We start from the raw sequence: 15,484 nt of genomic DNA, 5'->3' as shown, positions 1-15,484 counted from the left end.
CTGAGCGGCCGCGGGGGGCGGGGGCCCGCGGGCGAGTCCGCCCGGCGCGGCGGCCCCGCAGCGCCCGACTTACCCGATCGCAGCTCCGAGAGGCCTTTCCTCTCACGAGACATGTTTGCGGGTCACTTCGGGGCCGCTGGCGGGACACCCCGCCGCCGAGGGGAAGCGGGGACGGTGCCGCCGCCTGCCCTGTAGCTGTCAGTGTGTGCTCACGAGCCGAGCCTCGGCTCCACCATTCAAGCAACGGCGGCGGAGGCGGAGGAGGAGGAGGAAACAACAACTCTCAGGCAGCGGCCCCGGCTGCGGCCGCCTCCGCCGGGATCCCTCCGCCACAGAAAGGAGTCCGCGCCTTCGCGGCCCGCACTCGCCGCCCCCGCCCCCCGCGGGAAAAGGAGTGCCTCGGCCTAGGCCTGCGCCCGCGCGGTCGTCGCTCCGCGTGGCCCGGGCCGCGACTTATTTATTTATTTCCAGCCCGAGAAAATGCCGGAGCCGGAGCGGCGGGCCGCCTGGCAGGCGCTTTCACTAAGGAGGCCGCCCGCGGGAGGGAGAAAGGGAGGGAGGGAAGGAGGGGGCCGGCACGGCTGCGCGGAGGGATCTGACGCACACGGAGCCGCAGCACAGGCTCTATTCAGCGGCGCTGGCTGGGTTGAGATGGAAGTTAGTTTCTATGTAGCAGAAATAGGAAACAAATGAAGCAAAACTGCCCAAAGAGGGGAAATGCCGGGAGGACCGGGCTCACTCTCACGCACGCACAGAGACACTCAGGGAGCACTCTCAAGCTGGGCCAAGTCGGGATCGCGCTGCCCTGCCCGACTTGAACGCTAGTGTTTGCTTTCTGCCTTGCCATGTGCATGTGTATAAATGCTGCGGATTGGCATCCGTGTAAGTCTGGTCCTGCGATATTTCTGCAGCCTGGGCAAGTGTTGTGTAATTTATTGGAGTGCCGTGGGTTGCAATAGAGGTTCGGGCTGCTTTTTTTTGTGAGCCACTTACGTTCTGCAAACCCGTTATTCCCCAAAGCCACCTCTGCATATTTCTTTTATTACTACCATCGCCTGAAGCGTTCGTTTTTTGTTTTTTGTTTTTTAAAAAATGGTTTTGTTTTGATAAACGGGCAAGAGGAACTCCAGATTTGTACTTCAGCCATCCTTTCCCCTCCTTATTACAAAAAGGCTAGTGATGGCTAATTAGGGATTTGGAAGTGAAGAACCTTAAAGCTTTTTAAAGTGTTTACAAGAAGGGATAATATAAACCTGAAGGAAAGGAAAGGGCGCTAGCTAATACTTATCTCTAACTGATATGGAGGTAAATTACTGACCGGTCGATAACCTACGGAAGGTTATTGGAAGAGTATATTACAGTTTAGCAAAGGTGATTAGTGATTAAATAATTTAAATTATCTGTGTATCTTGCAGTTGACTTCGTCATGCTAATTAATGGCTTCTAATTTACAGTGTAAACCATTCCTGTTTACAGTTAATCACGGGAGGACTTCTTAAAAACTGGCGAAAAGCAGAAACAAAAATCTTTCGTAAATCCTAATGTAATTACTGGTTTTATATGATACATCGTTCATCTGTGTCTTGCTGATGAGGATAGGGGCCTTGTTATTTTTAAAACGAATATGGGTGAAATTAATGGAAACAATGGAAAAGGCCGTTTGTTAGAAAACAAGGACACCGAGTGATATTTATCTCCAGATGAATTAAGCACTTTCCAAAAAGACTTTGAGAGTTCAATTTTTTTAAAGGTTGGCATTTTAAAGAGAATTAGAATAGTCATTCTTTTGTTAATCCTTAACAAAAGATCCTCTTTGAATTTTTTAGATAATAAGCTGCATTTTATGGGTCTGATTTTAAAAGGTAATTTGTGAGGTAAGGACCAAGAAGCTGTATTGTGGTTTTCCGGGATTGTTTCCCCAAGCCTCGCACCCTCCTAGCTCCTTGCCTTCCTAGTGGGAAATGCTGCAGCCGCCTTGGGCTGATCTACAAAGGTACTAAAACACCAGAAATCCTCACACATATAAGCAAGAGGAAACTATCTCAACCCCTTTTGGAATAATGAATGTAAAATTGCCTTTTGTAACTCAATAAAATAAAAATAAGAGGCTACCCTGATTGGTCCTATTGCTACCGTATTATCAGAACTGCCCCTAAACTGGCGTGGCTAGCCTCAGAATGTGGACATGTTTGCATTTTTAAAACATGTAATCCTATTCTTACAATGATAGGTAAAGTAGCCTGTTTCTGAATAATTAGATATAAAACATTTTATATGCCTTTGCGATTATATTTATTTATATGACTGATGTTGTTTTATCTTTTTAAAATGCATTATGTCCTTCAAATAAACTAGGTATTTCATTGAGAAGATCTTTAAATGAACAGATTTTGAGAACTAAAAATTCTACTTGAGGTTTGCTAATTCTGCACGTAGCATTAATCTAATTCTTCCTCTTAGATGTTTTGTCCTTGTGAGGTAAAATCAAATTTTGTCATGTAATGTAAAATTTATCTGGATCAAGTTTTGTAGGTGTTAGGAGACATGCAAAGCTAGCATGATATCATATATGTTTTCCATGCAAAGCTAACATGATGTCATGTATGTTTTCCATGCAGAAACCATGGAAGCTTTTATGTGAGACTGAAAAACAAAAATAAAAATCTGTTTAAGGAAAGCCTGCTTCCTTCTAAACATGTAATTGCTAACATTTCGGCTAACTTTGACAATGTTTTTAGTTTCTTTTGGAAATGCTTAGTTTGGAAACAGTTGTAAGCTGGCTTTTAAAATAATTCCTATCAATATTTTGTGTAAAATATACAGAGTGCTTGAGAAAAATTAGGATTTCTCTCATTCTTTCAGTCCAAAAAAGCATTGTTTTTAGTTCTAGTTGTTAAATTGCATCTTTCTAAGTCCATCAAATGTTCTTTTGAAAAAAACAAAACCAAGATCACTTCACATCCTTTAGCATCAAGCATAAAACATTTCAGCTAACTGGAGATTGCTAAGTCATTTATTGTGCATATGGATGCAAAATGTCTGTGCTTATCAAACACAAGTTCTGTTTAGAAATCTTGTGTTTCGTTCCCAAAGCAGAGGTGTGCACCGTTCTTTCCACAGGAGATTTGTTTCCACAAGGTGGTTTAAATTCACTCCATACCCCCAGCCCTCTATGTTTTCTATGTACTTCTAAAAATACCATTAAAAAAATACCTCTCAGTGCATTTTAATTAAGAAGGTAAAAAAAAAAAAAAAACCAGAAAAACAAACAAACAAAATAAAAGAACTCTTTGGAAGCAAAAACTAATTTTTACCTGCCGGTCTCTTTAGAAGAATTATAAACTTTTCCCGAGTGTCTATGAAATTCCATACTGGATCCTTGGCATTACATGAAACAAGCTAAGCATTTAATAGAAATTTTGTATTGGTCTTCACCTGCAATAACTCTTAAAGAAAACCAATAATAATAAACTCTGCCATTTAAGTCTTCTCTAGAATAAGATGGACACTAATTACAAACTTTAAAGTTCTCCTACCTTTATGAAATTCGATTTGTCTCCTATAGTATGGTGTCTGACACAAAACTAAAACTTAGGGACTCTGCACCTTACCTTATATGTAAGTCATGTCTCTGTACTGGTATTATATTAACCTTGTCAGGTTTGGGTGAGCGATTACATTGTTTTGTTTATAAGGCTGGGCAGTGAACCCAGGGTCTTACCCATGCTATGCTATGCTATGCTATGCTATGCTATGCTATGCTATGCTATGCTATGCAGGCTATCCACCATTCAGCTATATATTCTCTGTCCAAATGCTGCTTTTATAGGAAAAAGTTTCACTCAATGAAAAAAAAATTCTCCAAAGAAAACAAAAACAAAAACCCTACTTCTTTGCCCTGAAGAACAAAATGCACTAGAAGAGCAATTTGGGGGCATTTTCTGATAATCCACACTGCAGTGGCTTGCGCACTCCGCCTCTGTGTCTTCTGCCACACCTGTTTCTTCCCATACTCTATTGTCTCCACAACCTGTGACTATCAAACCCGAATCTCATGAGCAACTATAGTGTTTTGATACCTTTAGAAAAAAATGGGCTTAATTTACTTTAGTAAACCACTCCATCATTTAATAAAGTATTTGTTGTTGGTTTGGTTGGTTTTGGGGGGGGTTTGTTTGGTCTTGGTATTTAATTTTACTTAATGATTTCCCTTTACCAGATCACTGAAAGCTTGTCCCATAAATTGTAGTAAATTTTCTTATAACCTATAACAAATATTACCTAAATTCTAATAATCATATATTCCCTTCCTTATTTTAATGTTAGTGATTTATTCAAGCTTTCCCCCCCCCTCCAAATTAAATAATCCTTGTAGTTTACAATTGTTACATGTTAGTTTGTAAAAGAAATACATACCTTCATGGATAAATTCATATACATTTTTTAAAACCACTTTATGACTTTAACAGTACAGTTAGATATTACAGACGAAAAACAGCTTTAGAACATATTTCTCTAAGATTCGGAGCTGCGCAGTAGATGGCTTAGAAAAAGGCTGTTCTAGAGGGGAGAACATATTAAGGAGTCTACAGGTGTGTATTATCCTAGCAGGTGTTTGGTGGGCAGGGAGGGGGCTGGACTCACAGAGAACACCTGAAAAGAAAGGTAAATCTAGAGGAGGATGCCCAGCCTCCGGGAAGTTGCTGCTGGTGGTCTTTTAAATAAAATATAATACTATTAGTGTTTTTTAAGACAGGACTTCAGGACCAGAGTTAAGACACCTCTTGCATTTATATATAGTTAATTCATAAACTTCAAGACCCCCCTCCCCCAAGTAATGAAATCAACTTAGTTGGGGAGAAGGGAGGGAGGTTTATCTAACAAATATTGAGAAATTTCTTCATAAGAAAAATACTAGGAGCCAAAGACACCAAAGTCGGCCTGTTGGTGCGGAAAGACAACTATTCATAGGAATAAGACCTAAACTTTCAGATTGCCAGTAGAAGTCAAGTCTAACTTAAAATTGAGAATTAATTTTAGTTTTTAGTGAAGTGTAAAGAGATGACATTAGATTTAACCCATTCAGTTAATCAAAAGTGTTCTTTCCAATTTCAGAATTAGAAACCAGGCCCGTCGATAGAGTGTTTGCAGAGTGCTTTTGCTTTCACGCATGCGCATGCGCCTGTCTCGCAAGGCCTCCTCGCCTGACTCTCGTTGCTCTCTCCTACTGAAACGTTCCTGGCTAGCTAGCACCAGACTGTCCATCGTGCACTTACAGAATAATACCAACATTATCCTATTGAGATATGTGTGCTGAAGTTTATGAAAAGCTTATAATTAGATTCTGGGATTACAAATCCTATTACCTTCTATAATTCTCATGCTTACATTCAGGTGTGGGAAACCCATACCGAACGAGAACCATTCATAGACGAACAGCCTTTCCGCAGAGCAGAGCGTTGCTGTAAGCACAACCTTGCTGTCTCCTGACTGCACGTCACATCTCTGGGCGTCCCTGAGGGACTATCTTAAGAATCTTAAGAAAGTAGTATCATGTGAGAAGGAAGAACTACTTTGCCTCTTTCTACTACCCTCATCCTGACTCAGCACATCTTAGGTTTTAAAAATAATTTTAAAAAAAAATCAAAATGAAAATTCCTGTTCTTGAAAGCTCTCCCCCTTCCCCTTTGTCCTGTGGCTGTGCACGTGCTGTCCCGCAGTGTGCTTTTTATCTAATCCTTCAGTCTTGGGTTTCTGGGTAAGCTCATGCCTCCGGTTTCCATCTTCCCCTGACACTCCTACACTTCCGGTCATTTTCAAAGTAGCTAAATTGTCCTCCTCTTCCATCACCTAGTCTTTGGTTTCTCATGGTAAATCCAGTATGAGAACAAAGACCTGACTTCCACTTGATGTGACCCGTTTGGATCTGAAGAACTCTACCTTCAGATTCTGAAGAACTTCTTCTACCTGAAGAACTCTAAAATTATATAAAGATGAATCTGACCCCCAAGTTTTAAAACTGAGGCATCATACATTAAAATCTTCCATATCTCTAACTTTCAACTGTTCTGTTGTTAAAGGAAACAATTTTTGCAAAAAGAAAAAATAAAATCAGGCAAGCAAGGCCTTCTCCTCTGCCCTTCCATCCCTCTTCTCCCTCTTCCTTTTACTTTCTCGATTTTACATAGACATAAACCAGTACGGTCTAAAGCACAGTGTTTTCTTTTATGCAAGTGTGTGTGCATTGCCATATTAGTCTGTTTCTTTGTTTGTTTTTCTTTTCCAACGTGTTTGACCAAGTCAAGACAAACCAGGCCTCTTCCGATGTTAGATTTCACTTAGAGGAATTACTGAGTGTTGGCTTCTCTCTTTCCTAGATTGTGATGCTTCTAGAACTTACATAGGCTTGACTTTCTTTATGACTAATGTTGCCTAACTTCACCTCTATACAAGACTTAAATTAGGAAAATTTTATTATTAGGTCCAGATTCCATACTAACTTTTTTTTTTCTTTTTAAGTAATTTGTGATACAAATTTGGGAAATGAGCCGGGGTCAGTAGTGAAGATATCTTCCTGCATTAATGATTCCTAGTTACTTTTCTTAGAATAATTATTATAGTTTGTGTCTTCCTTTGGCATCCAATTCTTTTCCTTTTCTGTTGCTTGTTTAGTTCTCTGCCTATGTTACTAATAAACTGTTTCAATAGAACTTTACTTTTTAAAAAAATTTTTTTTAAATTACAGATAGGACTATCTATTGCAGTTCTGGTATTGTATACTCCTTCTGTGAAGCTGTATCTCTTTTTCTGGACAAGAGTGAGTTGACATGGAAACCCCAAGTCCATCTCTAGCATCTGGCCCTTGCTCCTATCCGTCTTGCTTCATATGATAGTGTTCTCATTGTAAAATCTTACGGTCTGTGTGTTAGCAAAGGAACCATTATTTAACTGATAGTTTGCAGTGTGGGCCTTTCTTATGGGCTTCATCCTAATACTCAAGGTGCACACATCAGCACAGGTGGTCCAGAGGCTGTGTGAACCTGAAAATCACCTCCTGAGGGCTAGACCTGGAAAGCAAAGGTTTCATCGATGGTCTGGCCCATCTCCATAAATGATCAATTATTAAAATCGGACTTTATTTAGCAGCCATAACTCAATTTATTGCATGGCCTGCAAGATATATGAATCGATGGCTATATATACCTCACCAATATAGTTTTAGAGAATTCAGAAACCTGAAATAGAAACAATGGGTGTACTTATTACATGTAGACTCTGTTTTTGCATCTTACCCTAGTTTCGAATACTTCAAAAATATAACTTTCACAAATACATGAAAAGGTATTTTTGACAAATTCTGTGAAATAATCACCTAAGTACAACCCAGACCCCTGGACAGCTTTACAAGACTTTTGGTAGTGAGGGTAGGGTTCCCATGTTTGAAAAGTAACAACTAATTTCTAGTGTGTTAGTCATGCAAACTGGATGTGGAGAGGTTTGGAGTCAAAAGATCCTGTAGCCACAATGAAATTGAAACTTATAAGCTGCAGTCAATGTCTCTTCTGCATTGACAGGTAGATGAGATGATTCAGTAAATAAGGACACCTGCCTTCCCCAGGACCTATCTGGTGGAGAGAGAGAGAGAACTGACACCTGCAAGTTATTCACTGATTCCCCTCCCCCAACACGCATACACACAAGTACATATTAAATATAAATGTAATAATGTTTTAAGTTGAATTGACTACAAAAATGTTTATCACATGCAGGGTTTTCCTTACCTTCTAGTTTTCAAAGTTGCAAACCTATACTCTCACTTTTTAAAAGATTAATTCTTGAACTGAGGAATACAGATCAGTAGAAGAACTATTGTCTAGTATGTGCAAGGCCCTGACTTCAGTGCCTAATCCTGGAAGGGGTGGGGGAGCATTAATTCTTTCTTAAACCAGGATATGTATTCTTCTAGAAATTGAGAGGTCTTAAAAATTTCATTTTAAAAATAGTTCATTGTGAAAAACTTTCCAATACTCAAAAATAAATAAAATAATTTTATTTATTTTATTGCCCCCCAAATCTCAATGCTCAACTGTAACCTATGGACTGTGATCTCTTTACTACCCTCCAGAAAGACATTTAGTTCTTCAATGATGACATATTAACTTTTTGTGAATATTAGTATCTCTTTTTGGGGCCTCCAGCTCCAAACTAGGCCAATTCTATGCAGTTTTTAAGATGCGTAGCACAACAATTTGCCTGTTTGGGAAACCTTATTTTCCAAAGAAAGAAAAAGTAAAGAGCTACTGGCAAACAAACGATGAGCTTCCATCCTCTGCGCTTCCAGACAAACTTTGTAAGTCTCTATAGTCACAAAGCATTCAAGTATACCAAAATATGTTTTTGTTATTCATTTTTTGTTTTTTGGGTTTTGTTGTTTTGTCTTGTTTTTTACTAACTGTATGTCCATTTTCTTTCTCTTGCTGTGATAGTCACCATGACCAGAATCATCTTAGGAGAGGGAAATATTTATTTGGCTTACACTTTGCAAGTCATGACGCTTCATTGAGAGAAGTCATAGCAGGAACTGAAGAAGAAACTTGGGGCAGAAACCATAAAAGAACACTGCCTGCTGTCTTGCTCACTCAGTCATACTTAGCTAGAATCCTTATTCAGTCCAGGACTACTTAGCTCTGGAATGCTGCTGCCCCTAAAGGGCTGATCCCTTGTATGTCAGTTAACAATCAAGAAGCTACCATGAGGAGTCCCTCATGCCAATGTGATCTGGGCAGTTTTCAGTTAAGACTTCCTTCTCAGGTGACTCTGGCTGCTCCAAATTTAACAGTGAAACCTAACACTATACTAGGAGTTTTTTGTTTGTTTGTTTTTGTCTTTACTTTTCTAATGTTTTTAAATGATATTCCCTGAACTTTGGGTTTCTGCATCTTCACTGTGTACACAATTCAAAATACACAATAGACAATAATTTGTGATATTTTTATTAGGATATCTGTATTAAATAAATGGCAATGGTTTCATAAGCATATGAAACCATTGGTAGTTTACTTGTTGAGGGAAGGAAACAAGGTCCTTAAACGGAACGGCAGAAAATCATGTAACATTTATATATCAGCATTGCCCTGTCCAAGTCTTTATAACAGTATTAGTTGAATATAAAATGAAGAAATTATATGACTTATAAAAGCCACAGAATACAAAACAAGCCTAATTTAAATTGAACATAACTTTTCCCCCTTATTGTCTTTTTGCCACGTGACTTTATTGTGCCTTTTATAGTATAATTTTCTTAAATGTCTTTATAACCATTTTGTATTTGTCTAGACACAAAGTGAAAAATAAAGTGTGAGTTGTGTCATCTAACACTTCAGTTGTTCCACATTTAAAATGGTATATAGGGCCTGGAGAGGTGACTCAGAGGTTAAGAGCACTTGCTCCTTCTGTAGAGAACCCTGTAGTGACAAGTTTGGGGGAAATTTTATAAGAATATGATTTTGTTTTAATGCCAGGTGTTAAGAACATGGGGCTGCTTCAAAGCAGCTGACTATGATTTGCCTCGTGCTCTAATAGAGGCACAGTTTTGCCAGCTGCAGGTAGTTCCTGCAATTGTGTGATACTTGGATTTCTGGGGTCCCAAGAAGGGTTGTTGGTTGTTTGGTTGTTGTTGGTCTGGGTTTGTTAAGTAGTGGTGTACAAAAACAAAACAAGAAGAAACTAGATATCTTGACATCAGAGATTAAACTTGTCCTAAAGAACTCAATGCCCCTAATCAGCAGCAAGTAGTCTACCAATAACATTGTTCCCTCTCTATTCAGGAATCTTGTTCCTTTCCTCTCTTTTTTTTCTCTCTTGTCTAGTGTTAGGAAGTTGAAAAGGTGGAAGAAAGAACCCACAACATAGCCACAGAACCCAGGTCCATTTCCTTGTTTCCAAGAAAGCTGGCTCATAACATCTGTAACTCCAGTTCCAGAGGTTCTGATGTCTCTTCTGACCTACATGCATTCCATTTTCTCTCTCTTGAAAGGCTCTTCCCACTGACCCCTAGCGATTTCCTGACCTCTCTGGGTATTCCAAATGAAACATAGATAGCTGAGTAATATTCCAATGTGTAAATATATCACATTTTCATGATCCATTCATCAGTTGACAGTCAGTTAAACTATCCCCGTTTCCTGGACATTGTGAATAGAGCTCCAACAGAAAAAGAATAAATAGGTATCTCTATATTAGCAGATAGAATCTTTGAAGCATAGTTGTATCATATGGTAGATCTAGTTTTAGATTTTTGATGCTCCTCCACACTAATTTCCATAGTACTGAACCAGTTTGTACTCCCACCAACAGTGAATAAATGTTCCCCTTTCCCTCCATGAAGGCTAGTATTTGTAGTTGTTTGGTTTTTATGTTTTTTATGGGGTTTTTATTAATTATTTTATTTTAATTATTTAGCCATTCTGTCTGCAGTAAGATGAAATATAAAAGTAAATCTTAATTTGCACTTTCTTGATGGATAAAGGTGTTGGACATGTTTTTTTAAGTTTTTTCAGCCATTTCTATTTCATTTTTGAGAACTCTTTATTTAGTTCCATGTCCTACTTTTTAGTGGAGAGTTTGCTATCTTGATATCTTTTTTTTTTTTTGAGTTCTCTATATATTCCAGATACAAGCTCTCTGTCAGATGTGTAACTAGTGAATGTTTCCCTATTTTATAGGTTTTCTGCTCATTCTAATGAGAGTGTCTTTTTTGTCCACAAATCATTGGCTTTGTGAGCTTCCATTTATTAATTGTTGGGTATAATGACTGTGTTAACAGGGTCTGTTGGAAATGTCCTTTTCTGTGCTGATGAATTTGAGTGTATTTTCTACTTTGTCCTTTGTTAAATTCAGGATATCTGGTCTTATGTTAAAGTCCTTGATCCATTCAGACTTGAGTTTTTGTTTTGTTTTTTGTTGTTGTTGTTCAGGGTCAGAGGTAAGTATTAAGTTTCATTCTTCTAAAAATAGCTATACAGGCTGACCAGCACCATTTGTTGGAAAGGCTGTCTGATTGAAATGGGGGATTACACAGGTCTAGAGATTGTTTTTTGCCAGTACCATGCTGTTTTCATTACTAGTGCTCTATAGTATATCTTAAAATCTGCGATGGTGAAAGCTCCAACTTTTGTTGTTGTTGTCTTCATCATCATCTATTAAAAAGTATTGCAGTATAGAGGAGGAAAAAATCTTTGAGGATTGTTTGGTTCAAATGCCTCTTAAAAGATGTTAAATAATTTGAAATCATTTACCCTAACCCATATTCTCTTTTTCAAATTTTGATCAACACTGAAATCCTTCTGCTATGCTTGGTTAAAGGGTAGGTGAGCAGAATCATCAAACGAGAATAGTTTATCACAAATCAATCAACATGATGTCTACAAGAGAGATGACATTTGTTGACTTCACTGGAGTTGTGTCAGGGGATAATCAAACATTGTTTAAGAAATCTGGAGAGAAAGTTGATATTCCACTTTTCAAAAATGGTTTCAACAAGACAATCAAAGACTATTTAAACAACCCCCAATATAATTTATCCTGGAGATTTCATTGTCTGCTTGATATAGGAGAATTTACCTTGTATTCTGCCAGTCTCTTTCTATATTATGGACTGACTATATGCTGTGAAACCATGAGGCAAAATAAACCAGAGGTTGGGTAGAGAAGGAAGATGAAGATGAGGAGAGAGAAAAGGAGAGGAGGAGGAAGACAAGGAGAAAGATCAAGCTTAGAGAGAAACAAGGAAAGATCTGAAGAATTAAAATATCATAGACGGGAGTTGTATCAGTGGCCTTAGGGGATTTAGCCACACTTAGCATTACTTTCCTACAAATAATATAAGAATAGAGATATTTACCTAACTCATAAGGTCATCATGAGGACTGAATTAAATAATACTATTCATACTAAAAAGCTAACACTGTGCACTTAAAACAGTACTGAGCATTGAGAATGGTCGGACACTATTCTAAATGTTTAATAAATGCTATCTTCATCTTCACAAGACCCCATGATGAAGGTACTACTATCATTTCCTTGCCTTGAAAATTAGTGAAGTGGGGTATAGAATGGTGTCTTCTGTGTCAAGCTAGTAACTTGAAAATCTGAGAAACAAATCTTGCAAGGAGAGCCAGCCCCAGAGTCCCTACTGAGCCAATAATATTATTGACTCCTGTGTTATTAGTATGCCCAAATCTTTTTCAATGTACAGAACTAGGTACATAATAAGAGTTTAATAAATGCTAGCTCTTACTATTTCATACTTTCTTATCTGAAGAAGAATCACCCATTGAGTGAAGGCCTATCTCATATTGCATTGACCTGATACAGTGTTTTATTTTACCTTAACCTGGAACAAGTTGGCCAGCCTTTCACACCTTTCATGACATGACAGATTGTTTTGTGGGGTTTTGGTGTTTCTGTATTGTTTGTTAATTTATGTTCATACAGGTGCACACATGTATGCAGGTGTGCAAATATTTGTGCAAATATGGAAGCCAGAAGTCAATCTTAATATTATCCATCAGGAAGTAGCCATCTTGTATTTTGAAATAGGGTCTCTTAATTGTCCAGTAATTTGCCAAGTAGGCTGGGCTAGCTGGCTTGAGAGCCTCAGGGATTGGCCTGTCTCTGCCTCCCCAGTGCTGGGATTATAAACACCCCACCGTATGTGGCTTCTGGAGTCTGGGGATTATATTCAGTTTCCAGAGCTTACATGGAACTTACCAACATAGCTATCTCCAAATCTGGTTTCGTTGGACTTTTGATATAGGATCTCACTATTGATAGTTTTCAAGAACCCAAAAAAAGTATAGAAAAATATTTCTCAGCTTGAATTTCACTAATTGTTTCTTTGTGGTTAAAGTTAAAATTTTTGGAAAGACCACTGCTTAAGTATTGTACCATTAAGCATTTCTTAAAGTTTGAACTAAGAAGGATTCTAAGCTGTTGACAACCTGTTATATTTCAAAGGGTGTTTGCTAATTTTAAGAGAAGACCAAGAAAGTGTATTATTTGCTTAGAATTCTTAAATAGAGCTGATGAGCTGGCTCAGAGGGTAAAAATGCTAGCCAAACATATCTGAGTTTGATCTCCTGAACCTATAATGTAAAGAGAGAATTAACTCCTGAAAGTATACACACACACACACACACACACACACAGAGAGAGAGAGAGAGAGAGAGACAGAGACAGAGACAGAGACAGAGACAGAGACAGAGAGAGATCGAACACATACTGATACAAAATAATAATAAATTAAATAGTTTTAAATGATTTAAAAATATGCCAAATAAGCAGAATCTATGAGTTAGCTCTGGTAAGGAATGATGCAATGATTACAAACACCTCTTTGGCAGGTAGCATTATAGGGGTAAGTAGAGTTCTCAACAACTATCTCTTCACATTATTACTCTCATAAACAGAGTGCTATACAAACTTGACAAAATATGGTATTTTCTAATATTCTTCCCATCACAAAATCAAATCCTACTCTGTGAGGTGTTTCAACATTGATCCTAAGTATACTTTTAGAATGCAATTGAAGACATGTTTGAGAGAGAGTAGAATTTATAGTCAACAATATCCAATCCCAAATAACCTATATTTCTAGTGACCTTGAATATATATATAGTCCTTGAGTAAAGTCCCCCAATCCCAGGTAGATTTGAAGCACACAAAATATACAGAGCATCATTAACTTCCAAAATTTCCAAATACATTTATTTATACTGACATATGTGGGCAATATGGTAAACAATAAAATAATAATGGATTTTTTGGATACAGAAAGAGTGTAATCCAAGCCATACATACAAAATCAAGCTGTAATCTGTTAGGTGTTTTGACACAGATTCTAACTGCACTTTTAGAATTCAGGTGAAGACACCATCTTTTGGAGAAGAGGGTTCAGAATCAACACCACTATTCACAAACTAAATTTCTGTCCAACCACTTTTCTATACTTTTAATCCTTTAGGTTATTATTTTTTCACATCTGTGAGGTGGAAATGATAACACCTATCTTCCATATTATGAGTATTTGTAGATTTTTATAAAGTTTCAGTTTATGGACTGGAGAGATAGTTCAGGAGTTTACAGTACATTCTACATTTGTAGAAGACTGGAATTCAGGTTCCATTACCCATGTTTATCAGCTCACTACTGCCTGTAACTCCAGCTTCAGGGGTTGAATGTCCTCTTCTGGTGTCTGTGGGCATCTACACTTAGGGAAAGGCACACATGCATGCACACACACATGCATGTGCACACACACAAACACTTAAGAATAAAAATAAAAATAAACGTCCTTAAGACGTTTCAGTTTGAATTATTTATTGTTGTAATTACTAACAAAAGAAAAGTCTTACTTAATTCAAGAATAGAATGGTTCATTTGCTTCATCATGTTTATGCTTTACTAAATTTTTTTCCAGGTAAAAAATTTTGAAATCAAACATTTCTCCAAGTCTGTTTCTCTTTATCAAAATGGGTTCCTAACTATGCATTGAGCAAGACAGAGCAGTATTAATATTATAAATCCTTCTTTGTTTAAACTAAACTATGTTTAAACTCATTAAAATTTAAATGACTTTGCAACCTATAAGCAAAAAGTATGAGCTAGTGGCATCATTTAAGAGAAGATTAGAATAGTTTATAACTATATATTGTTGAGTACTATTTCAGAGTATGACTGTTCTATGGTGTAATTTCGCATTAGCCTGGGGAGAAACACTGTTTTGCTTATAGCTGGTGGTTAGTAGGAATAAGATGACTATTGTGCATGAACATAATCATATGAATGTTTACTATGTGCAAGTCTTTTGAGTATATATATCAGGACAGAATTGATGAATTATAGGTTGAATATATTTTTGACATTTGTAGATAATCCCAAGTATTTTAATTTTTTTAATTAAAGCATTTACCCAGTTATCAATTCCCAATTGTTTCACATCCTTATTGAAAATATTTTATTATAGTAATACTTTGGGGTGTTGTCTTAGGGTCACTATTGCTATGATGAACCACCGTGACCAAAAGCAACTTGAGGAGGAAAGAGTTTATTTGGCTTACACTTTCACATCAATGTTCATCATTGAAGGAAGTCAGCACAAAAATTCAAGCAGGGCAGGAACCTGGAGGCAGGACCCAATGCAGACACCATGCAGGAGTGCTGCTTACTGGCTTCTTTTCTTCTAGAACCCAGGAGCATAGCCTAGGGGCAGTATCCACAGTGGGCTGGGTGCTCCCTCATTAATCACTAAGAAATACTTCATAGACTTGTCCCATCTTTGGAGGCATTTTCTCATTCTAGGTTCCCTCCTCCCAGATGACTATAGCTTGTGTCAGGTTGACATAAAACTAGTCAGCACAGATGGGTAGTGGATTCTCATTAGAGTTCTAATTTGCATTTCCCTGGTGAGACATTTCAAGACTCA

At 37.9% G+C, this 15,484-nt stretch overlaps 1 protein-coding gene across 4 annotated transcripts in view; it reads right to left on the bottom strand.

Annotated features, from left to right (window-relative positions):
* Phip (pleckstrin homology domain interacting protein) overlaps positions 1–425 on the bottom strand; it is a 112,537-nt gene extending 112,112 nt beyond the window's left edge. For 2 of the 4 annotated variants that reach the window (XM_052187736.1, XM_052187738.1), the window contains exon 1: positions 74–342. In XM_052187736.1, the coding sequence (XP_052043696.1) occupies positions 74–113 (40 nt within the window). In that variant the 5' untranslated portion in view covers positions 114–342. Of the gene's footprint in view, positions 1–73 lie in introns of all 4 variants that reach the window. The other 2 variants (XM_052187740.1, XM_052187739.1) reach the window with 2 other exon arrangements.
* Between the last annotated feature and the right edge of the window lie 15,059 nt (positions 426–15,484).

This window comes from Apodemus sylvaticus, chromosome 7 (genome assembly GCF_947179515.1).
Source record: "Apodemus sylvaticus chromosome 7, mApoSyl1.1, whole genome shotgun sequence".
In the NCBI taxonomy this organism is placed as follows: Eukaryota; Metazoa; Chordata; class Mammalia; order Rodentia; family Muridae; genus Apodemus; species Apodemus sylvaticus.
The sequence above is the reverse complement of the archived record's forward strand: the minus strand, read 5'-3'. Positions and strand labels throughout refer to the sequence as shown.